Genomic DNA, 21,064 nt, shown 5'->3' on the forward strand with positions numbered 1-21,064 from the left:
AGCAGCAGCCAACGGGCGCTGCTGAAGTCTCCCTACCAGCTCTCTTCTTCATTTGCAACCACAACAAAACAAAACAAAAAGCGGGGTGAGGGTTCGCCCCCCCTCCCTTCCTACCGAGTCACCAAGGCGAATACATTGTTTCCAGCCATAACATTTCACATCTCCTCTTTCTCTCCCAACGCCTCGGTGTCTGCTCCTCCGTTGGACTCCCTCCCGAGAGTGACAGACGACGCGCAATTGCGGGCGAGCGAGCGAGCCAGGCGCGCGCTTCTCTGGCTTTGCCCCGCTCCACGCACAAGTTGCCCTCAAGAGGGCAGAAGGTGCGCTGGCGGGAAAGAAGAGCCGCCCGCTGCCTGCCGCTCCCATTCCAGGCAAAGCGACAGGCGCGGGGCTTTAAGAAGGTGTGGAGAGAGGACGGGAGGCTGCCGCCGCCGCCGCCGCCGCGTGTCTCCACCGCTGCCGAGGAGGAGCGCTCCCATCTCTCGCTTCGCGGGGGTGGGTGGGGGAGTGACTTGGGGGGGGGGCGCAGCGGCTTCGCTCCAGCCGTCAAACTTCTCGGGCTGCCGGAATTCCTCTCAAACTTAGCTGTCCTCCTCTCCTGCACGGCTGCCTCTGCTTCTTCCGCGCCCCCCTCTGAATGACCGTGAGGAGCTGGCGGCGACGGGAGCATGGAGCTAAAGCGGACCCCGCCACCACCCCGGAGTTTCTCTCGAGGACGGACTTGGCCCTCGTTGGCGCTGCTCCTGGGGGTGATGCTCTCGGCGTCCCAGGTGGCCAAGGGGGCCGTGGGGTATTACCCCCGGTTCTCGCCCTTCTTTTTCCTCTGCACTCACCACGGGGAGTTGGAAGGGGATGGGGAACAAGGAGAGGTGCTCATCTCGCTCCACATTGCTGGAAACCCAACCTTCTATGTGCCGGGACAAGAATATCACGGTAAGGTCCGGGAAGGTGGCTTATTTATTGCCCGTGTGGTCTGGAGTGTTTGGGGGGTACGAAAGAGTGTTTGTGGAGGGGTTGGTGACGTTGGGGGTTGTGCAGCCCCCCACAGACCCGCGCGCACTTGAGAGAGCCGCTCACTTCGGCGCTGCGACCTTCCGTGCGCGCAGTGAAAGGCTGCTTTACTCTCATGGAGGTCGATGGCAATGAGTTAAGCAGCCTTAACTGTGGATGGGCTGCAGCTTTTGTTAAAGCGTGCGCGTGTGGATGCATGGCGAAAGAAGGAAAGTTGGTTTTATTTTTGTTCTTTAATTTTCCTGAAAACGTTTATACTCCGCTTTACCAGCTCTGCTGGTTGGTGGGAATGAAATGGGAATGTTTCCTTTACATGGTGGAACTAGAAGGGTCTTCCACTCTTTTCTTGCCAGCAAATTCGTTTCTTCCCTTGTTTTAAACGGTACTCTCTCATCCCACCAGCCTCAAGACAAAGTCGATCCCTTTCCTCCCACCCCAAATATTTGTTCACTTTATCCTCCCCTCCCCCGCCCCGTAGTTTGCTTCCTACTTTATCTTCAGAGCCTTTTGCGGGCTGTCCTTTAAATGAATTCGAGACACTGCTGCCTTCATCTGCGATCTAGCAGCCTTCTCAGTAATGGTACTCAAGAAATGATACTTTTGCTTACAGCGACGGGAGGCAAAGCATCTCCAGTTTGTGCGTTCTAGACCGGAGGGGCTAAGAAAAGTTGACGCTGTAGAATGAGAAGGGAGCATCTTGCATCTACATGCCTGCAATGATTCCCATACTCATTGGTGTTGTGCAAAGCTTGACATACTGTCTCTTTTTGGTGCGTTTGTTAAAACAAATGCCACAGTTTTGGGAAACACGATTTTAAATAGCTGAATATTCTTCCATTCAAAGGCAGTGTAATGTAGCTACAGTAGCTTTCTGGAGTGTTGGATTTGGGTGAGAAAGACCTAGTTTCTTATGTAAACTGCCCAGAGAACTTTGGCTATGGGGCAGTATACAAACGTAATCAACAACAACAACAACAACAATTTCAAATCTTTGATCAGTTCACTTGGATGACTTTGGGCCACCCATTATCTCTAAGCCTATTGAGATGATAAAACGGGAAACCCATGAACTGTGGACCTGAGGACTCTTTGGAAGAAGGGTGGGATATAAAATGTTGTAATTAAAACAGTTACGAACTTCTCATTAATGTAGTTGTAAGAATGTATAGCATGTGGGTTGGGGTAGTAAGGCACCTAGGGGTGTAAGGCAGATTGAAGATTTGAATGAAAATTCTGGGTTATTCAATTTGGGATCTGTGCAGCATGAGCCTAAGCACATTTACTCTTAAATAAGTTCCACAGAGCTTGGTGCGATTTGTAACCAAGTCCTGCCACTGCTTACTTGGGAGTAAATCTCATTGAACTCAGTGAAATTTAGTTTTGACCAAAGATACTTGGGAGCATACTCTGTTCATCTGTTTGTAGGCTCTACGCTAAAAACTATTTCAAACGCCGTAGGAAGGTGAGAATTGTATGTTGTGATCTAATTTGAGGTTTAAAGACAGGGTGGGATAAACATGCTAATTAACAAAAAGAAAATGTAGACAGGTGCTGCTGGCTAGTTTTCTGTGACAGAGATTTAACGCAGAATTATTGATTTAATGAGGTCTTCAAGAACATTTAGTTGCTGGGGACCTGCTCAAATAGAAGCTGTTGTTTAGTATTGCCTGTAGGTATTTTCAAGCTTTGCCATTTGTTCTAACTGTGACATAAAAGGAAAATAAGTGATTACTAGTAGAATTTGTATGTCATTTATGATGTAAATTATGAAGACAAATGAATCCTTGGGGCTTCTTTCTATTTTGGTCCCATTGCATCAGTAGTATGAATACTACTAGCCTTGAGTGAATGTTATCTTCTTTCATCTCAAACTGTGTATTAAAACCTGTGCTGCACTGGTGTGTGAAAATTAGCTGGTCTTTCTCTTAGGATGAGTAGCAGCTCTGCAAAGGACATTCTGCTTTTGGAGAACCATGCAAGAAGAAATACTCAGGATTTGGAGGAGACTTTCTACTCTCCTCAGCAGCCTTTGGAGTGTACAGCCTCCCCACCCCCGCTTGAATAGATAGTAGTCCTTTTGCTTGGCAAAAGCACACTGAAAGAGTTGAGTGGTGCCATTTGAAGGTCACCCATTAACTTCCGTAAGAATGATCAGCCAATATCATTGTGACACAAGCTTGACCCCAGAAGTGATTGAGCTTTGTCACTCAGGGTGACCTCAAGGAGGGGGATCATTTTGAGGATAAATGCTGAAAGTGAGACTGTTAGGTCAGATGCTCAAAGCTGGGTTCAGTGAACCAATCAAGTTTGATTAGAAGATCCTGTATTGTCCTTAATTTTTCCCTTAATGTTTAAATGGAAGAGCTCTAGTTGTTAGATTGAAGTGAATGTCTAATGTTAAGAGGTTTTCCTTTTCTTTTCTGAGACAGGGAAGGCTGTTTTTTTGTTGCCTTGCCATTCTTTCATTCCCTTCCTCATCAGCTTCTTATTCTTATGGAATGCTGTTACACACTTGTTCTATTTTGCTTTTGCTTTTAGCTGTGATTTGTCTCCCATTTGGCATTCCAATTGTTTTTCAGTATTCAGCAGTGGTGCATGATGAATGGATGGTGTGTGCTGTCTGAAGTGGCCGCTTCACTCTGCCTACTGGTGGAGCTGGCCCAGCACCACTGAGCAGCAGCTCAGGAAAGAGGGCTTGTAATTGCCATTGGCCTGGTAGGCGGCAACAGGAAGTGAGCCAAGCAGTTCTGAGCTGCTGTGGTATGCAGATGAATCGTGATGGTAACTGCACGCCCATCCTGTTTACACTGCCATCACCTGCCAGTATGTACATGAGCCCTTTTCCCCTCTTGGATGTTGCTTATTGGTGACAACAGGCAAGCCACCGGGCTGTCAATATTCATCCCTTGAGATTCCCCAAACATTTAGCCAATGTATAGTATTAATGTTTATCACCAATTACCTAGACTTACCATCATCATCATCATCATCATCATCTTGCTGTCCTATTATTATTATTTATTTATATAGCACCATCAATGTACATGGTGCTGTACAGAGTAAAACAATAAAATAGCAAAACCCTGCTGCATAGGCTTACATCCTCTTATTCTTAGTGTTTATTTAGTTAAGCTGATTTATCCATCACCTCTAATGCACCCCAAATCTGTATGTATATACATGCTACATTCTCAGTGCACATCATGCATTTAATAATAATAATAATAATAATAATAATAATAATAATATTTCTTACCCACTTCTCCATTCTGATCGAGGCGGGGAACAACAGTAAATATAAAATACATAAAACTGAATTAAAACATAATATTCATTGTTAAAACATCCTAAAATCATTTTAAAAACATCCCAACTTTATACTGGATAGGTATAAAGTTGGTATAAACTTTATACTGGATAGGTATAGGTATAAACTTTATACTGGATAGGTATAAAGATTCTGCCGGAAGAGATCAGTCTTAATAGCTTTCTTAAATGCTGATAGACTGTTAAGTTGATAAGTCTCCTCTGGCAGGCCATTCCACAGTCTGGGAGAAGCAGAAGAGAAGGTCCTCTGGGTAACAATTGTCAATCTAGTTTTTGCTGACTGAAGTAAATTCTTCCCAGAGGACCTGAGTGTGCGAGACGGATTGTACAGGAGATGGCAATCCCGCAGGTAGCCTGGACCCAAACCATGTAGGGCTTTAAAGGTGATAACCAACACTTTATACTTCGCCTGGAAACTAATTGGCAGCCAGTGAAGAGATTCTAAAACTGGTATGATGTGGTCACCCCTAGGTGTACTGGTGACCAACCTGGCTGCCATATTCTGAACTAGTTGAGGTTTCCGGACTAGGCACAAAGGTAGCCCTATGTAGAGCGCATTGCAGAAGTTGAGCCTTGAAGTTACCAGCGCGTGCACTACTGTCTTTAGGTCTTCTAACTCTAGGAAGGGGCTCAGCCGAAGCTGATAGTAGGCACTCCTGGCCGTCGCATCTATCTGGGCTATCATTTGGAGCGACGGATCCAGATGCACCCCAAGCTGCGAACACAGTCTTTCAGGGGGAGTGTAAAACAGAGACTGCCCAATAACATTATCCTAAACAAATGTCCAGCTGAGTTCACTGGGCTTAACTTACATTTTGCAGCCTAAATCAGAGAGGAGGAAGAAGGTAGTAGAAATACCTGTATGCTGGGAAAGAAAGAGAAACAGAGAGGAAGGGAGCTTAAGATACCATTGGTTCAGCTGTTAACTTCCTGTGGCGATGCTTACTTAAGTTGTTCTGGCCATTTTCACATGAGCAAGCATAAAGTGTATATTTGGAGATGAGTTATTGGCTGATGGCAGCTGTTTTGATCTCAAAGGCTGTGATTATGTAAGTGCAATATTTTGTTGATATTGCTCATTAGACAGCTATTTAAACCACCAAGTGAGTGGGGTTTGATCTTAAAAGCAGATCTAAAAATAATTTTAAATAAATAAAAGAATTAAGTAATTATTTCTTCACATTTCCCATAAAAATAGGTTTTTAAAAATGTAGAATGTATTATTATTCATTACCTCTATAGACTATAGCAGGCAGGGCAACCACTTTCTCTTAGCACCTATGTGTGATATTCCACATATCCAGAACAAAATACCTTGAGTCAATCTGTCTAAAACACAACTGAGGCATGCTTAAGAGAATTTTATAGCTTGTAACTATTTATGTCTAAATTCTCTTGTTTATATGAAGAGATTTGTGAGAGATCAAATAATTTTAAAGATTTAATTTTAATACGAGAATGTCAGGAGTTACCTACTGCTGCTAACCAATGGCATTTTTGCCCAACTGACTGCTATAAATAATGAATGTTCCTTTTATAGCTTTGCCTTTAAAATTATTACCACATAGGAATAGACTGTCTAGGAATTGTAATAATTTCTTTTCTTTTCTTTTTCTTTTTTTCTTTTCTTCTTCTTTTTTTTTTGTAAAATTGGAAGGAAATATTGTAATCCTCTTGATCAGAGGATATTTTAAAAAAAGTAAAACACACCACTTGAGTGATATCTCATTGGCTAAGTAACAGCCAGGAATGAATGTCTCTATACCCAAGTAATAAACTTGGGCCAAGTAGCGTTTCTGTTAAGAAGGATGAAACAACTCTATATAGTTTTCACACTTGAGACTTAAATGAACATTGTTTTAAATGGATCACTAATGTAAAACTCAAACACTGAAGACATTTATTCACATCCCCCGCCCCGCCAAATTCTTTTGCACACTAAAAGCATTTAAAGAACAAGTGACGGGTACAAATGGGATTCTTAGCATTATGTATGATAATACCAAGAAATTCCCATAGATCTAAGAGCTAAACTCTTGAGTCTCTTATGGAAGAGGTTGAATTACATGCTGTGTTGATTAACTCTTCTCTATGACTGTCAACACAGAGAAGGCCAGTTTATGAGGTATGAATTATTATTGTTACTTCCAGGTTGCCTGTTATGACATTTTTACACTTTAGGGATAAGGGATGCTTCCAGACAAAGCTTTTATCATGCTATTGCCCTGCCTCATTCATAGAATTGCAGACGGGGTCTACTCATTGTCATCTTCCATTCATAACCCTCTCATGTTTTTCCACTGCTTCTCCCATCTTTTATCACAGAAGATCTATTAAGTTGAAAAAGAATAGGTGCACAATCCCTTTTGACTGGTAGCACTGGCAGCCCTCTGCCTGGAACCACCTGTCTATCAGGAATAAAGGCATCTGGTTAAGCATAACATTTTCACAATCAGAAAGTGTAATTATCTGTTGCTTTAAGAAGGTTCTGAATACAATTTTTTTTGGGAAGAGAATGTAGCTCACTTGTAGAGCTCATACTTCAGATTTTATCTAGAGTGCTACAAATGAAACGTCTTGGGTAGGAGAGCTGAGAGACAGTTTTTCTTGAGACAGAAAAGTTGGTTTGGGATTGATTACTCAGTATGAATTTACTTCTCCTTAACATTTCAAGTCACTATTTGGGATATAATATTTCTATTAGGGATGTGCTCCGCTTCTCTTCGGTTCAGAGAAGCAGGAGCAAGGTGGCCTAATTCGCCTCCGCAAAAGGTGGAGGCGAAGAGAGTCAGGGGGGCTGCAGATTGAGGCGAAGAGGATCGCCTCAATCCGGAGCTTCGCCTGAAGGTAAGTGGGGGGGAGGGGGACTAATCTGGCGCTGCCGGCACCGCCATCCATGCAGCGGCGGCGGCACCAGGTAAGGGAGCAGGGAGGAGGGACGCTTACCTTCCTCCATCGCGGGCTTCAATTGAGGTCCCGGTTGAAGCCGGAAGTGAAGGCCGAGGCCTCTTCCAGCTTCAACCGGGGCCTCAATTGAAGCCCGCGATGGAGGAAGGTAAGGGGGCGGGGGCCGGGGCGGGGGCCTAGCCTACCTGGTGCCGCTGGTGCCGGCGCCAGGTAAGGGAGCAGGGAGGAGGGACGCTTACCTTCCTCCATCGCGGGCTTCAATTGAGGCCCCAGTTGAAGCCGGAAGTGAAGGCCGAGGCCTCTTCCAGCTTCAACCAGGGCCTCAATTGAAGCCCGCGACGGAGGAAGGTAAAGGGGCGGGGTGGGTGGGTGGTTTTCTTGCGCCGCCGCCGCCACCGTCCATATAGTGACGGCAGCGAAGCCGGATCTCGCTCCGCGGAGCGGAGCGGGAAACGGGCGGAGCAGTGTGAAGAGGATCGGGCCACGAAGCGGATTTTCCAGATCGGGCCACAAAGCGGATTGGGGGGTCCGTGCACACCCCTAATTTCTATAATTATCATTGATAATATTGTTTTTATCAAACTGACCCAGGATGCTTCATGCTTTCATTTCCAAATGAGAACTACTGGGTTTATTTTTCAGCTGGCCTGGTATTGAGCCCAAAACTTGACTTAAAGGCTATTGAAATTAATAGAAACTCTTCTATTGATTTGATTGGAATTATGACTCAAAATCCCCTACCCACAAAAAGAATGTAAAACACAATTAAATTATTTGTACAACGGTAGAACTAAATAGAAGCATATTTGAAAAACCCAGAGTTAATGCAATCTTTACTTGGAAATAAATCTCATTGATTTTCATGACCTCTTCCCAAGTATATGAGCATAGGATTGTAGCTTTAGGCATTAATCCAAAACTTGGGAGTAAATTCAGTGGGACTTACTTCCAAGTCAACATTGGGCTATTAAATGCATTATAACTGAGCAGGGCCAGCCCAAGACATTTTGCTGCCTGAGGTTACCGAAGCCAAGTACACTGGCAATTGAATCTAACTTCAACCCAAGCAATAGGACAGTATCTTCCATCACATCAGAGAACAGCAAGCTGGCTAAGAGAACACAGAGCAGGCCAAATGGCCCATGCATCTTTATCCTCCAACACCTCACCGCTGCTCCGTGTCCCCCAACATCCAGTGCCTGAGGCAGCTGTGTCACTTGGCCTACTGCTGAAGCTTTTGCATAAAAAGTAAGGCAGATTTCTATTCCTTTTAGCTTTGTAGTCTAAAAAGCAGTCTGCGAATAAAATACTTTAATCAGAAGCAAATTGGCTTTATTAGTGATGGGAATTACCTGATCTGGAATGGATCTATACTCCTACAATAGTTATTAGTGGTAAGAGGTCCCACCTAGAAATGTATGAATTTTGTTAAATTCATTCCGTTGGTGTTTCACCGATTTTCAGCCATATTTTCTTCTGTTTGGTGATTGATGGATGTACAAGAATTTTAGGGATGTACAGGAATTTTGTTCCACCTGTGCTAATTTTCACTTGCGCTAATGCACATAAGTACAAGAGTGAATCAGCCCATGTGCAAACTAACATGAGTGTGAATTTGTGCAAATCCCCTCCCCCAAAAGTAATCTGTGTGACTCAGAAAAAGCCAGTCTGATACAGAATCTACAAGTTGGATTCATAGAAATCTGAACTCATTTAAATCCATTGCAGGTTTCAATCAATCAAATCAACTTTTATTATGGTTATTGACCAGCAGATTATTGCAGGTTTGTCTGATATCACTAGTTCAACCCTTGAAGGTAGCCTAAAAAGAATTTTAAATAAACATAAATGTGGGGCCATTTCACACTCTCCTAAGATATCGGGCCAATTAATATTTTCACGTGAACCTCTTCATGTGGTTAAAAGCCAGCACACAACCATCCACCATATATGTCATTTAATGTATAATGTTGGTTTGCCACATGTAGAATTATTCACATAGAGGTTTGATTAGTTTGTTCTTTCCGAGGGGAAGTATATCTACACTATGTAGATATACATTAGGGCAGTGCTTTAGATATAATGCATTTTCTTTCGATTTCTAAGTGCAATATTTAATGCTGCATGTGTGCCAGCGGGATCCATTGCCAATGCAACAGGAAGCTGCTGCATCCTAAAACAACTGGAAATAAGCCAAAATGCTTGTTTCCAGAATGGAATAGGTCAGAAGAACTCACAGACGGGGGCTCAGATGACCTGTCCCATTCCAGAAACAAGCGTTTTGGCTTGTTTCTAGGAAGTGCTAGCTTCATAGTGTGCTGGATACTGCTCTAAATGACTTATGATGTCAGTCTAGTTCCCATTAAATAAAGAAATTGGCTGTACTTAATGGTATTCAAGTTATGTCCCAAATCATTTTGCATGCTTGCCTAAAAATGTTGTGTAAGTTGAATTATTCTGATCTATGCTACAGTGAATTAGTAGAGTCTAAAACAGTGGTAGAAGGTAAGTCTGCAAACATCCTCTAAATAAAAAGCAGTTCTGAAAATTTCACTTCATTTTGATTTACCCTGGCTGTGCTGCTAATCAGAAATTCAGTAGTAACAAAACTATTAGTTGGAGTAGAAAATGGAATGTAGCCTGGTTTTGGTCCATTTGAAGTTACACCTAGAATTGTGCTAGGGTGGGAGAAGACCACTACTATGCTTAAATAACCTGGGTGGAATAAAATAAGTCCAGATGGCAATCAAATTCTAGAGTGTGCAGTTTGTATTCTGGGCAAGCCAAAGTACTGCATCCAAAATGAGTTGGCTTGGTCCTGAAGCACCCAAAGCTGAACTGGGGCCAATCAGGGGAGTGCACACTGCTACTTTCACTTCTAAGGTACAAAATTAGACCTTAAGTTATGGTTTGAGGTAGATATAAATTTTACATGAAACTAGTGCTTGAAATGTGAAAGCAGTGCCCTTTTGATCCACAAGACTTTGAGATTATAAAATTTTAAAATAGCGTGCTTTCCCATGACTGTTGCCAATCTAGTCTTATTCAGGCATTTTTAACTAGCCTATGAAGGAGAGCAAAGATGACCGCACTAGGTCTGGTTAGGAAGAGCTTTTGCAGCAGGGAGCCTTTGGTATCCATCAAGGATTTCCCATATGATGTAGAAGCTTGGAAAATCATTGTTTTGCACAGGGAGATTTCACAGATATAAAAGTTTGCCAGCTCAACACAATGAGGATGACAAGTATGGCAATGGAATGGAGCTAGTGTGCTCTTCCTTGCTCTACCCCCTCGCATATTACTTCACAGAATGCCTGCATAAGGCTTCTGATACATGAGAATTTTCCTTTTACCCTGCGAATAATTGTCTTTATTGAAAGTTGTGTTTCTGCTCCATCCTTCATATTTTCCTGTACTGTGGCAAATCTGTCAATGGCTATCAACAACTTTGACTTAGGACTGTTTCACACATACTATTTCCCCTACACAAAGCTAATCTTCATTTAGAAGGAGGGTGTATGCCAGTAGACATGCCAATGTTGAAAATAGTATGCATGCCAGCACAAATGTATCTATTACAAGAGTTCACATTTTCAACTTAATGCACAGACTGCTGCTGTTTGGTTTGCTACCTATTGGGGTAGGTGATCCATACACTGGAAGAAGGTTAACAGTGTGGTATAGTGGCTAAAGTGTTGGACTGGGAGTTGGGAGATCCCGGTTCTAGTCCCCCATGAAAACCCACTGGGTGACTTTGGGCCAGTCACAGACTCTCAGCCCAACCTACCTCACAGGGTTGTTGTTGTTGTGAGGTTAAAATGGAGAGGAGGAGGATTATGTATGCCACCTTGGGTTCCTTGGAGAGAAAAGGCCAGATATAAATGCAATAAATAAATAAAATAAATAACCAAGTTATAAGATTTCAGTATAAGATTCTTCATTTGGTAACTTCATGTTTTCCAAATTTTAAAAGCACTGTGAACAGTCTATCATTCTATTCACTTTCACTTAGTATGATAGTTGATAAAAATCTGATAACATGTAAAATTCTAAATGAGAGATGCTCCTAGCTTTCACCTCTTTTATTATGTCTGGCTCTAGGCCCAAGACAGATGTGTCATTGCGCTCTGTTCATGATGTAACCAGGAAAGAGAACAATGTCTCAGCTCCAGTGGTGTCATTGCTTCGTGATCTCAAAGTTATGAGAATTTCAATAGCACCTAATAAAGACTGCAGTCCCTCACACACCGTTTTTACATGTTTCCTATCATTCTGTAAACATTTCCTGCTTGTTCCTCTTATTTAAGGAAAATGTTCAGTATGAATTGAATTTTTGCTGTTGTTTTTGATCCCATTTTTCTCCACTTATGCCAGATTTCAGAGGAGAAAAGGATTTCAAATATTTAGTGCAACGTAGCCTATTTGTTGCTGAACCATGAACTTTGTAATTTATCTTCTTCCACTTCTGCATCCATAATAATCTATTCTTACCAAACATGCAATGCATTATACGAACCGTAGAAAAGACTTTTTTATTTGGCCTGGCTTTTATTTCATTTATTATTATTAGAATCTTTTTAGGATGTTTTAATCCTGTATGCTATGTTTTTAATAAGTTTTTAATGTGTTTTATATTCACTGTTGTTCCCCACCTCGATCCAAGTGGAGAGGTGGGTAAGAAATAAATGATTATTAATATTTAATTTATTATTAGTTATTATGTTTCTGTACTACTCATTAACCAAACCTCTCTGTGCAGTTTACAAGACAAAGATTAAAACTATTAAAAACAACATAAATTCAGGATACCAAATATTTATTATAATTAAACCATAGTACTTGGGTTTAAGAAGAGTAGCATGCTGATCTTAAAGATTTGTGCTAGCTGGTGGTTCCACATAGATCCATCCTCCGATGGAATCCACCAGGGGAAGAGCCTTCAGCGTGGTGGCACCCCTCCTGTGGAATTCCCTGCCTCTGGAGGTCAGGCAGGCGCCAACCTTGTACTCCTTTCGGCGCCTCCTGAAAACATCTTTATTCCAAGAAGCCTTTCTTTAACATGCAGCCTTGGATTACTGTTATTGCTTCTTTTAAATTTTATTTTAACTGTTTTTATTTTGTTTTTATTTTCATTTACCTTGTACACCGCTCTGAAATTTTTCAATGGGGAGCAGTATATAAATATTCTAAATAAATAAATAACATCATTCTAATTAAATAGTCCTTCCAAGAACTTATTTAGATGATGGGCTAGTCATCTAAAGCAACGCATTGTGAATTAACCATGTCCTAATGATTTCAGTAGAAGAGTTAAATTCATGCTTTAAGTCTACTACTGAAATGAGTAAGGCATAAAAGTATTTATATTTGACTCATTTGCACCCTATGTGATTTATTTCAGCTTACTCTGAACCATTTTCATGGTGTATGCAGTAATTTGAGAGATATACAAAAGCCCAAATCAGCAAAAGTATATCTCAGTGTAGTGTTCACATAAGACCTCTACTATGTTTCGTGGTGTTAAATTTGGTTCTAATTATACTAAGAGATTAGACTTTAAGGCTGAAATCCTATACACACTTACCCAGAAGTAAACCCATTGGACTTAATGAGACTTCCTTATTCTGAGTAAACACATTGGATTACACTCTTAGTTGCTGAGAGCACCCACCAACTTGGCGTCACTAGATGGCAGGTCATATAGCATGGCCATTAATGATCCTAAATTATGGACAGGCTAATATGGGTTTGTATTAATTCATAGGGGTTATGCGAAGCTGTGCTCTGCCCCATTTATGTATGTGGGGTTATGGGTATTACATTAGTTTAGCCCTTAGTCTGCTGTGCTAGTTTTCTGTTTGCAGTTTTGCAGGACTTTTAAAGCAGGGAGGGTTTTTTTTAAAAAAGAGGGGGAATTCCCACCTTGAGTCTGAAGCAGTGCAGTCCATTCTACCCCTCATCCTACTGCATATGTAGGGTTATGTAGAACTTATACATATGTAGAACTTAGATGTGCCCTAAGAAAACTTAAAAGTAAATGATAACACTTGAGGAGTCTTAATAGGCATTGGGAGCCCAACCTACCTCACAGGGTTGTTGTTGTGAGGTTAAAATGGAGAGGAGGAGGATTATGTACGCCACCTTGGGTTCCTTAGAGGGAAAAGGCAGGAAATAAATGCAATAAATAAATAAATAACCAAGTTATAAGATTTCAGTATAAGATTCTTCATTTGGCAAATATATTTTGCATATATATGCAAAAATAAGAAATACATAAATGTTGGTTACTGTGCTAAACTACATCCTTTCATCTCCTTTACTTATTTCACTGGATTTATGTACTGCCCAACTGACTAATGCCCTTGGAGTGGTTTTCAATCATAAAAGTGGGAAACAATGGTAAAATAAAAAACAATGCAACCAATTAAAATGTAAAAAAAAATTAGATATTAAAATCAAGATATTAAAATCAATTAAGATATTAAAATCAATTAAGATATTAAAAGTGTGCAATCCTATGGGATACACCCTGGCTACTCGGAAGCCTTCAAACTCAGACGCTGATGAGCATCCTATGCATTTTAAATAAATGGGTGATTTCACCTGACTAGCGGAGGCTTTGAGGAGGGGAAGGAAAGCTGGAAATGGCTGTGGATACCTCATAACCCCACATCCCCAGTCTCCTCCCCCCAGCCCCTGGGAATGTCTCCTCTTCCACATCTCTGCACTCCATTTTCCAAGTACAGAGAGGTAGCCAGCTCAATTCTCTCTGCACTGGCTGTGAGGGGGGCGGGGGAGGGGAGAGCATGGTTTCCTGGATCCCAGCTTAGAGTCCTTTTTATGAGCTCAGAGCGAGGAAACTAAACAATCCCGTGTCCCCCCCAAAATCCAATGCATTTTTTTCCAGTTCATGAGTGCCACAGTTAAAAACCTGCCATTTTCTTAGAGGGGTACACTTCTTTGTTTGTTTTATGAATATGAATTACTTTGCACTTCATAATAGATGAAATTAAAATAAATTTTTGACCTGACTCGCCAGAAACAACTTGAGTTTAGCATTCCTTTACAACACATGCAGAAAGCGGTCTAGATATTTTTTTAAAAAAATGGTGAATTGATGAAAGGAAATTACTTATATGGAAGGCTGAAGTTTTCATATGGCTATTTTTTCCCCCACAGCTGCCAACCTAAATGGACTTTTCAAATGGATTTTAGCACATTAAAATAGTTTGTTAAATATGTTAATAAATGCCAAGATCGTAACTTGCCACATTCTGAAGTGACATGCCATTTTAACATTTGCTAGTTGAAATCTTGACAAAAGAAGAATTTGACATACCAAAGTCACAAAAGGCAAATGCAAGTTGATATGCCTTGAACTAAACCAATCCTCTGTGTCGCCGGAAACTCTGCTCTCAAAAGTTAGGCACGGTTGACTCCAGAAGCACCATGAAAGTTTGTTCCAGTGCCGCCACAGCCAGCAACAAAAAATGTACAAAAGTCAGGGCCCAGGAGATAAATGCAAATACGAAAAACCAACCAACAAAAGACTGGTCACTTCCACAAAAGAAACATAAGATGGTACAAGGCTTTCAAGTACAAAAAACAAATGCAATCCTGAAAATAAAACAAACCCCAAAACATTATGCGTGAACAGGTGTGAACTCACCCTTAGGTTTCTTTCTCATTTCCAACTAAAAGACTGTCAAAAATGCTGTCACTTATTAAGACATTGGTAGCCAGAGTACAGAGGTACTCTAAAGGTTTTGACCTATAAAGCCTTACATGGCTTGGGGCCACAATACCTGATGGAACGCCTCTCCCTACATGAACCTACCCAACCCATTCACTGTGCTCTACATCTAAGGTCCTCCTCCGAGTGCCTACTCTGAGGGAAGGTCGGAGGATGGCAACAAAGGAGAGTACAGAGTACAGAGTAGCCAGAGTACAGAGGAACTCTAAAGGTTTTGACCTATAAAGCCTTACATGGCTTGGGGCCACAATACCTGATGGAACGCCTCTCCCTACATGAACCTACCCAACCCATTCACTGTGCTCTACATCTAAGGTCCTCCTCCGAGTGCCTACTCTGAGGGAAGGTCGGAGGATGGCAACAAAGGAGAGTACAGAGTACAGAGTAGCCAGAGTGCAGAGGAACTCTAAAGGTTTTGACCTATAAAGCCTTACATGGCTTGGGGCCACAATACCTGATGGAACGCCTCTCCCTACATGAACCTACCCAACCCATTCACTGTGCTCTACATCTAAGGTCCTCCTCCGAGTGCCTACTCTGAGGGAAGGTCGGAGGATGGCAACAAAGGAGAGTACAGAGTACAGAGTAGCCAGAGTACAGAGGAACTCTAAAGGTTTTGACCTATAAAGCCTTACATGGCTTGGGGCCACAATACCTGATGGAACGCCTCTCCCTACATGAACCTACCCAACCCATTCACTGTGCTCTACATCTAAGGTCCTCCTCCGAGTGCCTACTCTGAGGGAAGGTCGGAGGATGGCAACAAAGGAGAGGGACTTTTCAGTGGTGGCCTCTCAATTATGGAATGATCTCCCCGACAAGGCTCGCCTGGTGCCAACATTGTTATCTTTTCAGCGCCAGGTTAAGACCTTTCTCTTCTCCTAGGCATTTAACAGCATTTAACAACATATGCTGAGTTTGTTTGTTTTTAACGGACCCCAGAATAGCTGTTTTTATAAGAATATTGTGTTTTTATGCTTTTTATGTTTTTAAATTTTGTATATTTGTTTTAATGTTTACTGTTTTTAACTTTTGTAAACCGCCCAGAGAGCTTCAGCTTTGGGGCAGTGTATAAATGCAATAAATAAATAAATAAATAAATAAATGCAAAACAAGCGGAATGACTACAATTGCACCATAGATCACTCTTTTTCTCCCAACAAGTTAGTTAAAGAAGATGGAGCTGTATATTCCAAAGTTATAAACTTATTCAGAGACAAACCTTTTTGCTAATGCAGTGTTAAAACTCACTCTTTTAATGCTGCAAATGTTGAAAATGCAAATTTTATCTAGTCCCAATGCTTTGTAGGCAATCAGACCATTTTAATTCTCTTCCATGAAGTGAGGTGTGTGGTGAGCATTTGCTTCTTAATTACTTGGGGGGAAAACATTTTGATACTTTGGCAAAGAGGCTGATTTCTTGTGGGTGAAGAATGTTTGAATTTATCCACTCCCTTCTTCTTTCTGACTATAAAATAAATTTCAGCTGGAAAAGATGAGTTTTGAAGATTCTAATCAACTGGCTGCACATTGGTGTGCTAACCAGAGGTGCAAGACATTGTGAAGTCAGTCCTTTTTATCCTCCAACCCTGGCAACTCCTTTTGAGGACCAAATTACATTTTATATTAAATGCTTTTCTGCATTTCATGTGACTGTTTTTTAAAACAAAAATAGCCACTGTGGTGGCCCCCAGTCAGTATCCAGTGGCAGTGGCACCAATGGAATCTACTGTTGCACATAGTAGCTTTGGTTGTGTGTGTTTATATTTGGCAAGAACAGAGAGGGAAGCATTAAAGTCTTTTTCTTTATTCTTCCTGCCCATAATGCATTTAACATAAAGTATAGTTTGGTTTGTTTTAAGCTGGTTTTGCAATAGTCACCCATATTGAAAGGTCAGTTTTTTATATTACAATGTGTAGTGTAGCACACTTGGGGTAAAAACTGAAGGGAAATCAGGGAGTAAATAATCACAGAAGGATGCATAATAGGAAGATAGCAAGACATTAAAGAGGAAGGGAACATACTGACTGGCCTTCAGAGAAGGCTCACCGTGTATATGTATTTTTAGTCAGAAAATATTGGCCTTGGGATATCTTTAGCTACAACAAGCTTCATTCTTAGTTTCTTGAATGGTGCTTTTCCTCTTGTTAATGTAATTTTTATAAGGTATGTCCGATTTCACACTAGCTTATCTAGCTGACACTAGAATGTTGCTTTTATTGTTCTTTCAAATCCTGCATCCTATTGGTGGGCAGCCACATGCCACGGGCAGCCCCTGCTGGCCTCCAGTGTGGCTTCTGCCACCAATGCCACACCACTGAAATTTGTGGCAGTGATGGCAATAAAAGTGGTAGTTTGCCATCAGAAATTTAGTTTTGAAAACAAATGCCAAATTTCGTTGGCTGGGACACGGGGCAGTTTATTGGTGTTGAATTCAGCAGCATGGTAGCAGGTGTGCAGCCTGCTGGAGGATGGAGTCAAACATGGCCCCCTGACTTCCCCAAAACTGTCAATTCCTACTATATATCCTTCTTTTTTCTTTGTTTTCCCAGTTTTGAATAAGCTCTAATAATAAAATAACTTTAGTTTCTCTGAACCTTCAATAGTTATTGTAAGTCATTTCTCCACTTCAGCCAGACATGCAGGACTCATAAACAGTTTTACTAGTCTGTGTACACACATAGCTGTGCTAGTTATTTGAGACACATAATGGCCTGAGAGAAAAATAGAACTGACTGCAGTCCCATGTACAAATGCTTACTTACCACAGACAACCAGCAATGGTTGACAGGTGCTCTGGAATCTTAAAAAAAAGGATTCCCAATTTATGCCCTAGAACAGACATCTGCAAAATGTGTTCTGAGCAATCTCAGGATTCCCCAGAAGTGTTTCAGAGGCTCCTCAGTTAGAATGGCAATAAATTCATTAACTGAGTGCATGCAGTACTAGAATACGGTTGAGATTCCTCTGAATTATACCAATGTTCTAAAGATTAAAAAAATGCTGATGTGAAAAGGGTTCCTGGAATAAAAAGTTTGAAAATCATTGCCTTGCACCACTTTGATTCAGTACAAATATAATGCCAAACCATTACATCAAACTGGCAAACTGATTTGGGAATGCCTTCCAAACCAGGATTGCAAATCATGATTTGAAGCTGGTTTGCAAACATGGTTTATAGGACAACTGCCATAGTTTGCCACTTCATATGTAATAGCAAACTATAGTTCATGAAAAAGTGGAAGTAACTAATTGAAGCAAAAGGCAAGATAATTTTGAGCACAAGTCTTGCTCCCATAGTGCCAAATAATGTTTGACATTCAGTGTGACCAAGCTCTTTGTGGGATGGCTGCAGAAAGTTGCTTCTATGATTGGAAATATGTAATTTGATAATGATTTTATCAGACGGGTTTTGGACCTGCCCATGTCAAAGGAAAACATTTTTCTTCTGATTCTTGTTTAGTGTATGTGTCTAGTACAGTCTTGCCTGAAAAGTAATTGAGAGTGGGTCTTTCTCACACATCATCATCACCATTATTGCATGTAGGGAGATCATATAGTTGTAGTCCCCATCCATAGTTCCATCTATGCAGTCAGAACCCCACTGCTTAGATGTTTCCGTTGTGTTCCTTTCCATTTTCTTTAATATTTTCTTTTTCCTCCAAAAGCTTTTCTCAAATAAATGGCACAAAGTTCTGCTTTGTGGGTGGCATGCAGGCTAGTGCTCTTAACAAAGAACTTGATGGTTTCTCAACAAACCATCCTTCTGTTTGTCTTTGGAGGCAAGCATTTCACAAACAATGGAATTGAGTGCTAGTGCTTGATGCTGCCTTAAAGAAAGAAATTGGAATAATGAGGGTGAGATGAGCCAGAGAAAGTTTTCAAAAGAGGCACAGTTCAGGCAGCCGCAAGGGATTTGACAAACTCATCAAGTATTAGTTGGCGATCCATTTATACAACACAAAGTAGGGACATGAAAGTATATAAGTATATAAAGCAGATTATATATGTCTGCAATTTCTTGATATATTCATCATATGTGTTCAGGCATTTTTGCAGAATTTTACATGTTTTTAAACAACCACCTCATAGAATGTGTTATCTTAGTTGTACAGCCAATGACTTCGTATTGTTTGTATGCCTTTGTCAATTACAGAGGTTATAAAGTATAGTTGTCTCCATTGGCACCCTTAATTCATTATAAATGTTTGCCCCATTTCCATAGGCACTCCTTCCATGTCCTTAACAAGGTTTTCTTCTAAATTTCCCCACAGATTTAGGACCAGATCACATATTACACTTACCGTGAGGATGCTAAGAATAGCATCCCTCTGACAAGTGATCCTCATTCATAATGTGTAGAGTTGCATACTGACCTAACAACATTATGGCCTTAGCTAGACCTAAGGTTTATCCCGGGGTCGTCCCTGCCTGCTCCTGGGATATCCTGTGTGTCATTTACATGAACAGGGATGACCCTGGGACGATCCCGGGATAAACCTTACGTCTAGCTAAGGCCTTCGTCTCTTCAAGCTATTCTTATATTCATGGTGGCACTGGAGGGGACGTGGATACTCTTTTTACATGATGGCGGAGAGCTCCATAGCAAATAAGTCTACAATTAAAATTGGGTCAAAGAGAGGTTATTTTCTGTGTCATTTCCATGGTGAATGTAACATCTGTTCAACCTACCTAACTTGAGTGTTGAAGCTCCAAGAAAAGTAGAAGTCTTTATGTAAACCAGCCAGAGAGTTTGACTATGGGGCAGTATAAAAATGTAAATAATAAAAATAATAAGAAGAAGGAGAAGAAGGAGAAGAAGAAGAAGAAGAAGAAGACATTTTGCAGTGCAATGTATTATTCTGTGAGTTTGTTATTGTTAGCTAAGTTATATGTTACTGAGCAACATGAAAAAGGGGGAAATGTCATTGTTCACAACTGCAATAAATAGCAGTAGATTGCAACTATCATGGTATGACTATTTTCTCATATATCAAAAGAGGTATCTACCAAAGCACTAAGATAGTTTAAAAGACTGCAGAATATTAGACAAATTGATAAATCAAAAGATGGATGGTAGACAACAACATTTAACACTTTTTTTTAATAACCGTCTGCACCTTCAAGTGCAGAATATCTCAAATGTTCTATGATTTTTATATCCTTCCTAATTCTCTGTGTGTGAATTTATTGCAAAGAACTCTTTTAGAAATAGGACTTCTTCCACATTTCTGTATATGTGCTTGCATGGTTTGAGCCTCCTTTTATTATTTTGATAGCCTTTTCTATTGTTGCAGTCCTCTTTGTTTTGGTGTGGGAAAAGGTCAATTGCTTGACTACTCATTGGGCAGTCTTCCTCGGGCTGGATTTAAATTTAGCTTTTGTCTCTTGAACTCAGACTATGGAAATATCAGGCGCCTTACTTGTAACCTACGAGGCCTGTGCGGAGAGAATACTTATGGGTGGTCTTCAGTCCAGCATATAGGCTGCAATCCTATGTCCACTTACTTGGGAGTATATCCCTCTGAATTCAGTGAGACTTGCTTCTGAGTAGACATTTCCAAGATTATGCTGTTAGTGATTCATGCAATGCCTCTGATAAAAGAAGTTCTTGTGCCTACAAAAGCTCATGCCACAATAAATTAAAGGTGGTGCTATACGATTGGGTTGCTTTCATTTGTGTGTGTGTTATCTGATTCGGCAATTCCAGTCCTTAGCTTAGAAAGCAATCCTACCCTTGCCAAATCTGCTGGTCTGAGCTCCAGTGTTAGAGTCTTGGACATTTCTGAAGTCCTTCTGGGCTCTTGCCAGTAGGGCAGAAGTAATGAAAGAGCTATTTGTTGGCTTCCCCACCCTTCCATTGGGCACTTTTTTTGTTTTAAGCAATTGGATCAAATTCATTTAGCCCAGTTCTTGTGTTAGGGGCATGTTTGGGGACTGAGAGGGCTGTGGATCTATGGCTGCATCCTCTCCACCCACCCACCAGCATGCCTCTTTCTTTCCTTCCAGAGGTCAGAGTTCCAATCTTGTAGAGGGAGCCACAGCAGAAACCTCTGCAAAAGCTG

The 21,064-nt window shown here is 41.2% G+C and overlaps 1 protein-coding gene across 1 annotated transcript in view; it reads left to right on the forward strand.

Annotated features, from left to right (window-relative positions):
* The first annotated feature begins 507 nt into the window (after positions 1–507).
* Positions 508–21,064, forward strand: part of RELN (reelin) — a 352,879-nt gene continuing 332,322 nt past the window's right edge. Inside the window, 1 exon segment of the mRNA XM_063134189.1 lies at positions 508–933. Coding sequence (XP_062990259.1) covers positions 669–933 — 265 coding nt within the window. The 5' untranslated portion in view covers positions 508–668.

The sequence above is a fragment of the Elgaria multicarinata genome, chromosome 9 (assembly GCF_023053635.1).
Source record: "Elgaria multicarinata webbii isolate HBS135686 ecotype San Diego chromosome 9, rElgMul1.1.pri, whole genome shotgun sequence".
Classification (NCBI taxonomy): Eukaryota; Metazoa; Chordata; class Lepidosauria; order Squamata; family Anguidae; genus Elgaria; species Elgaria multicarinata.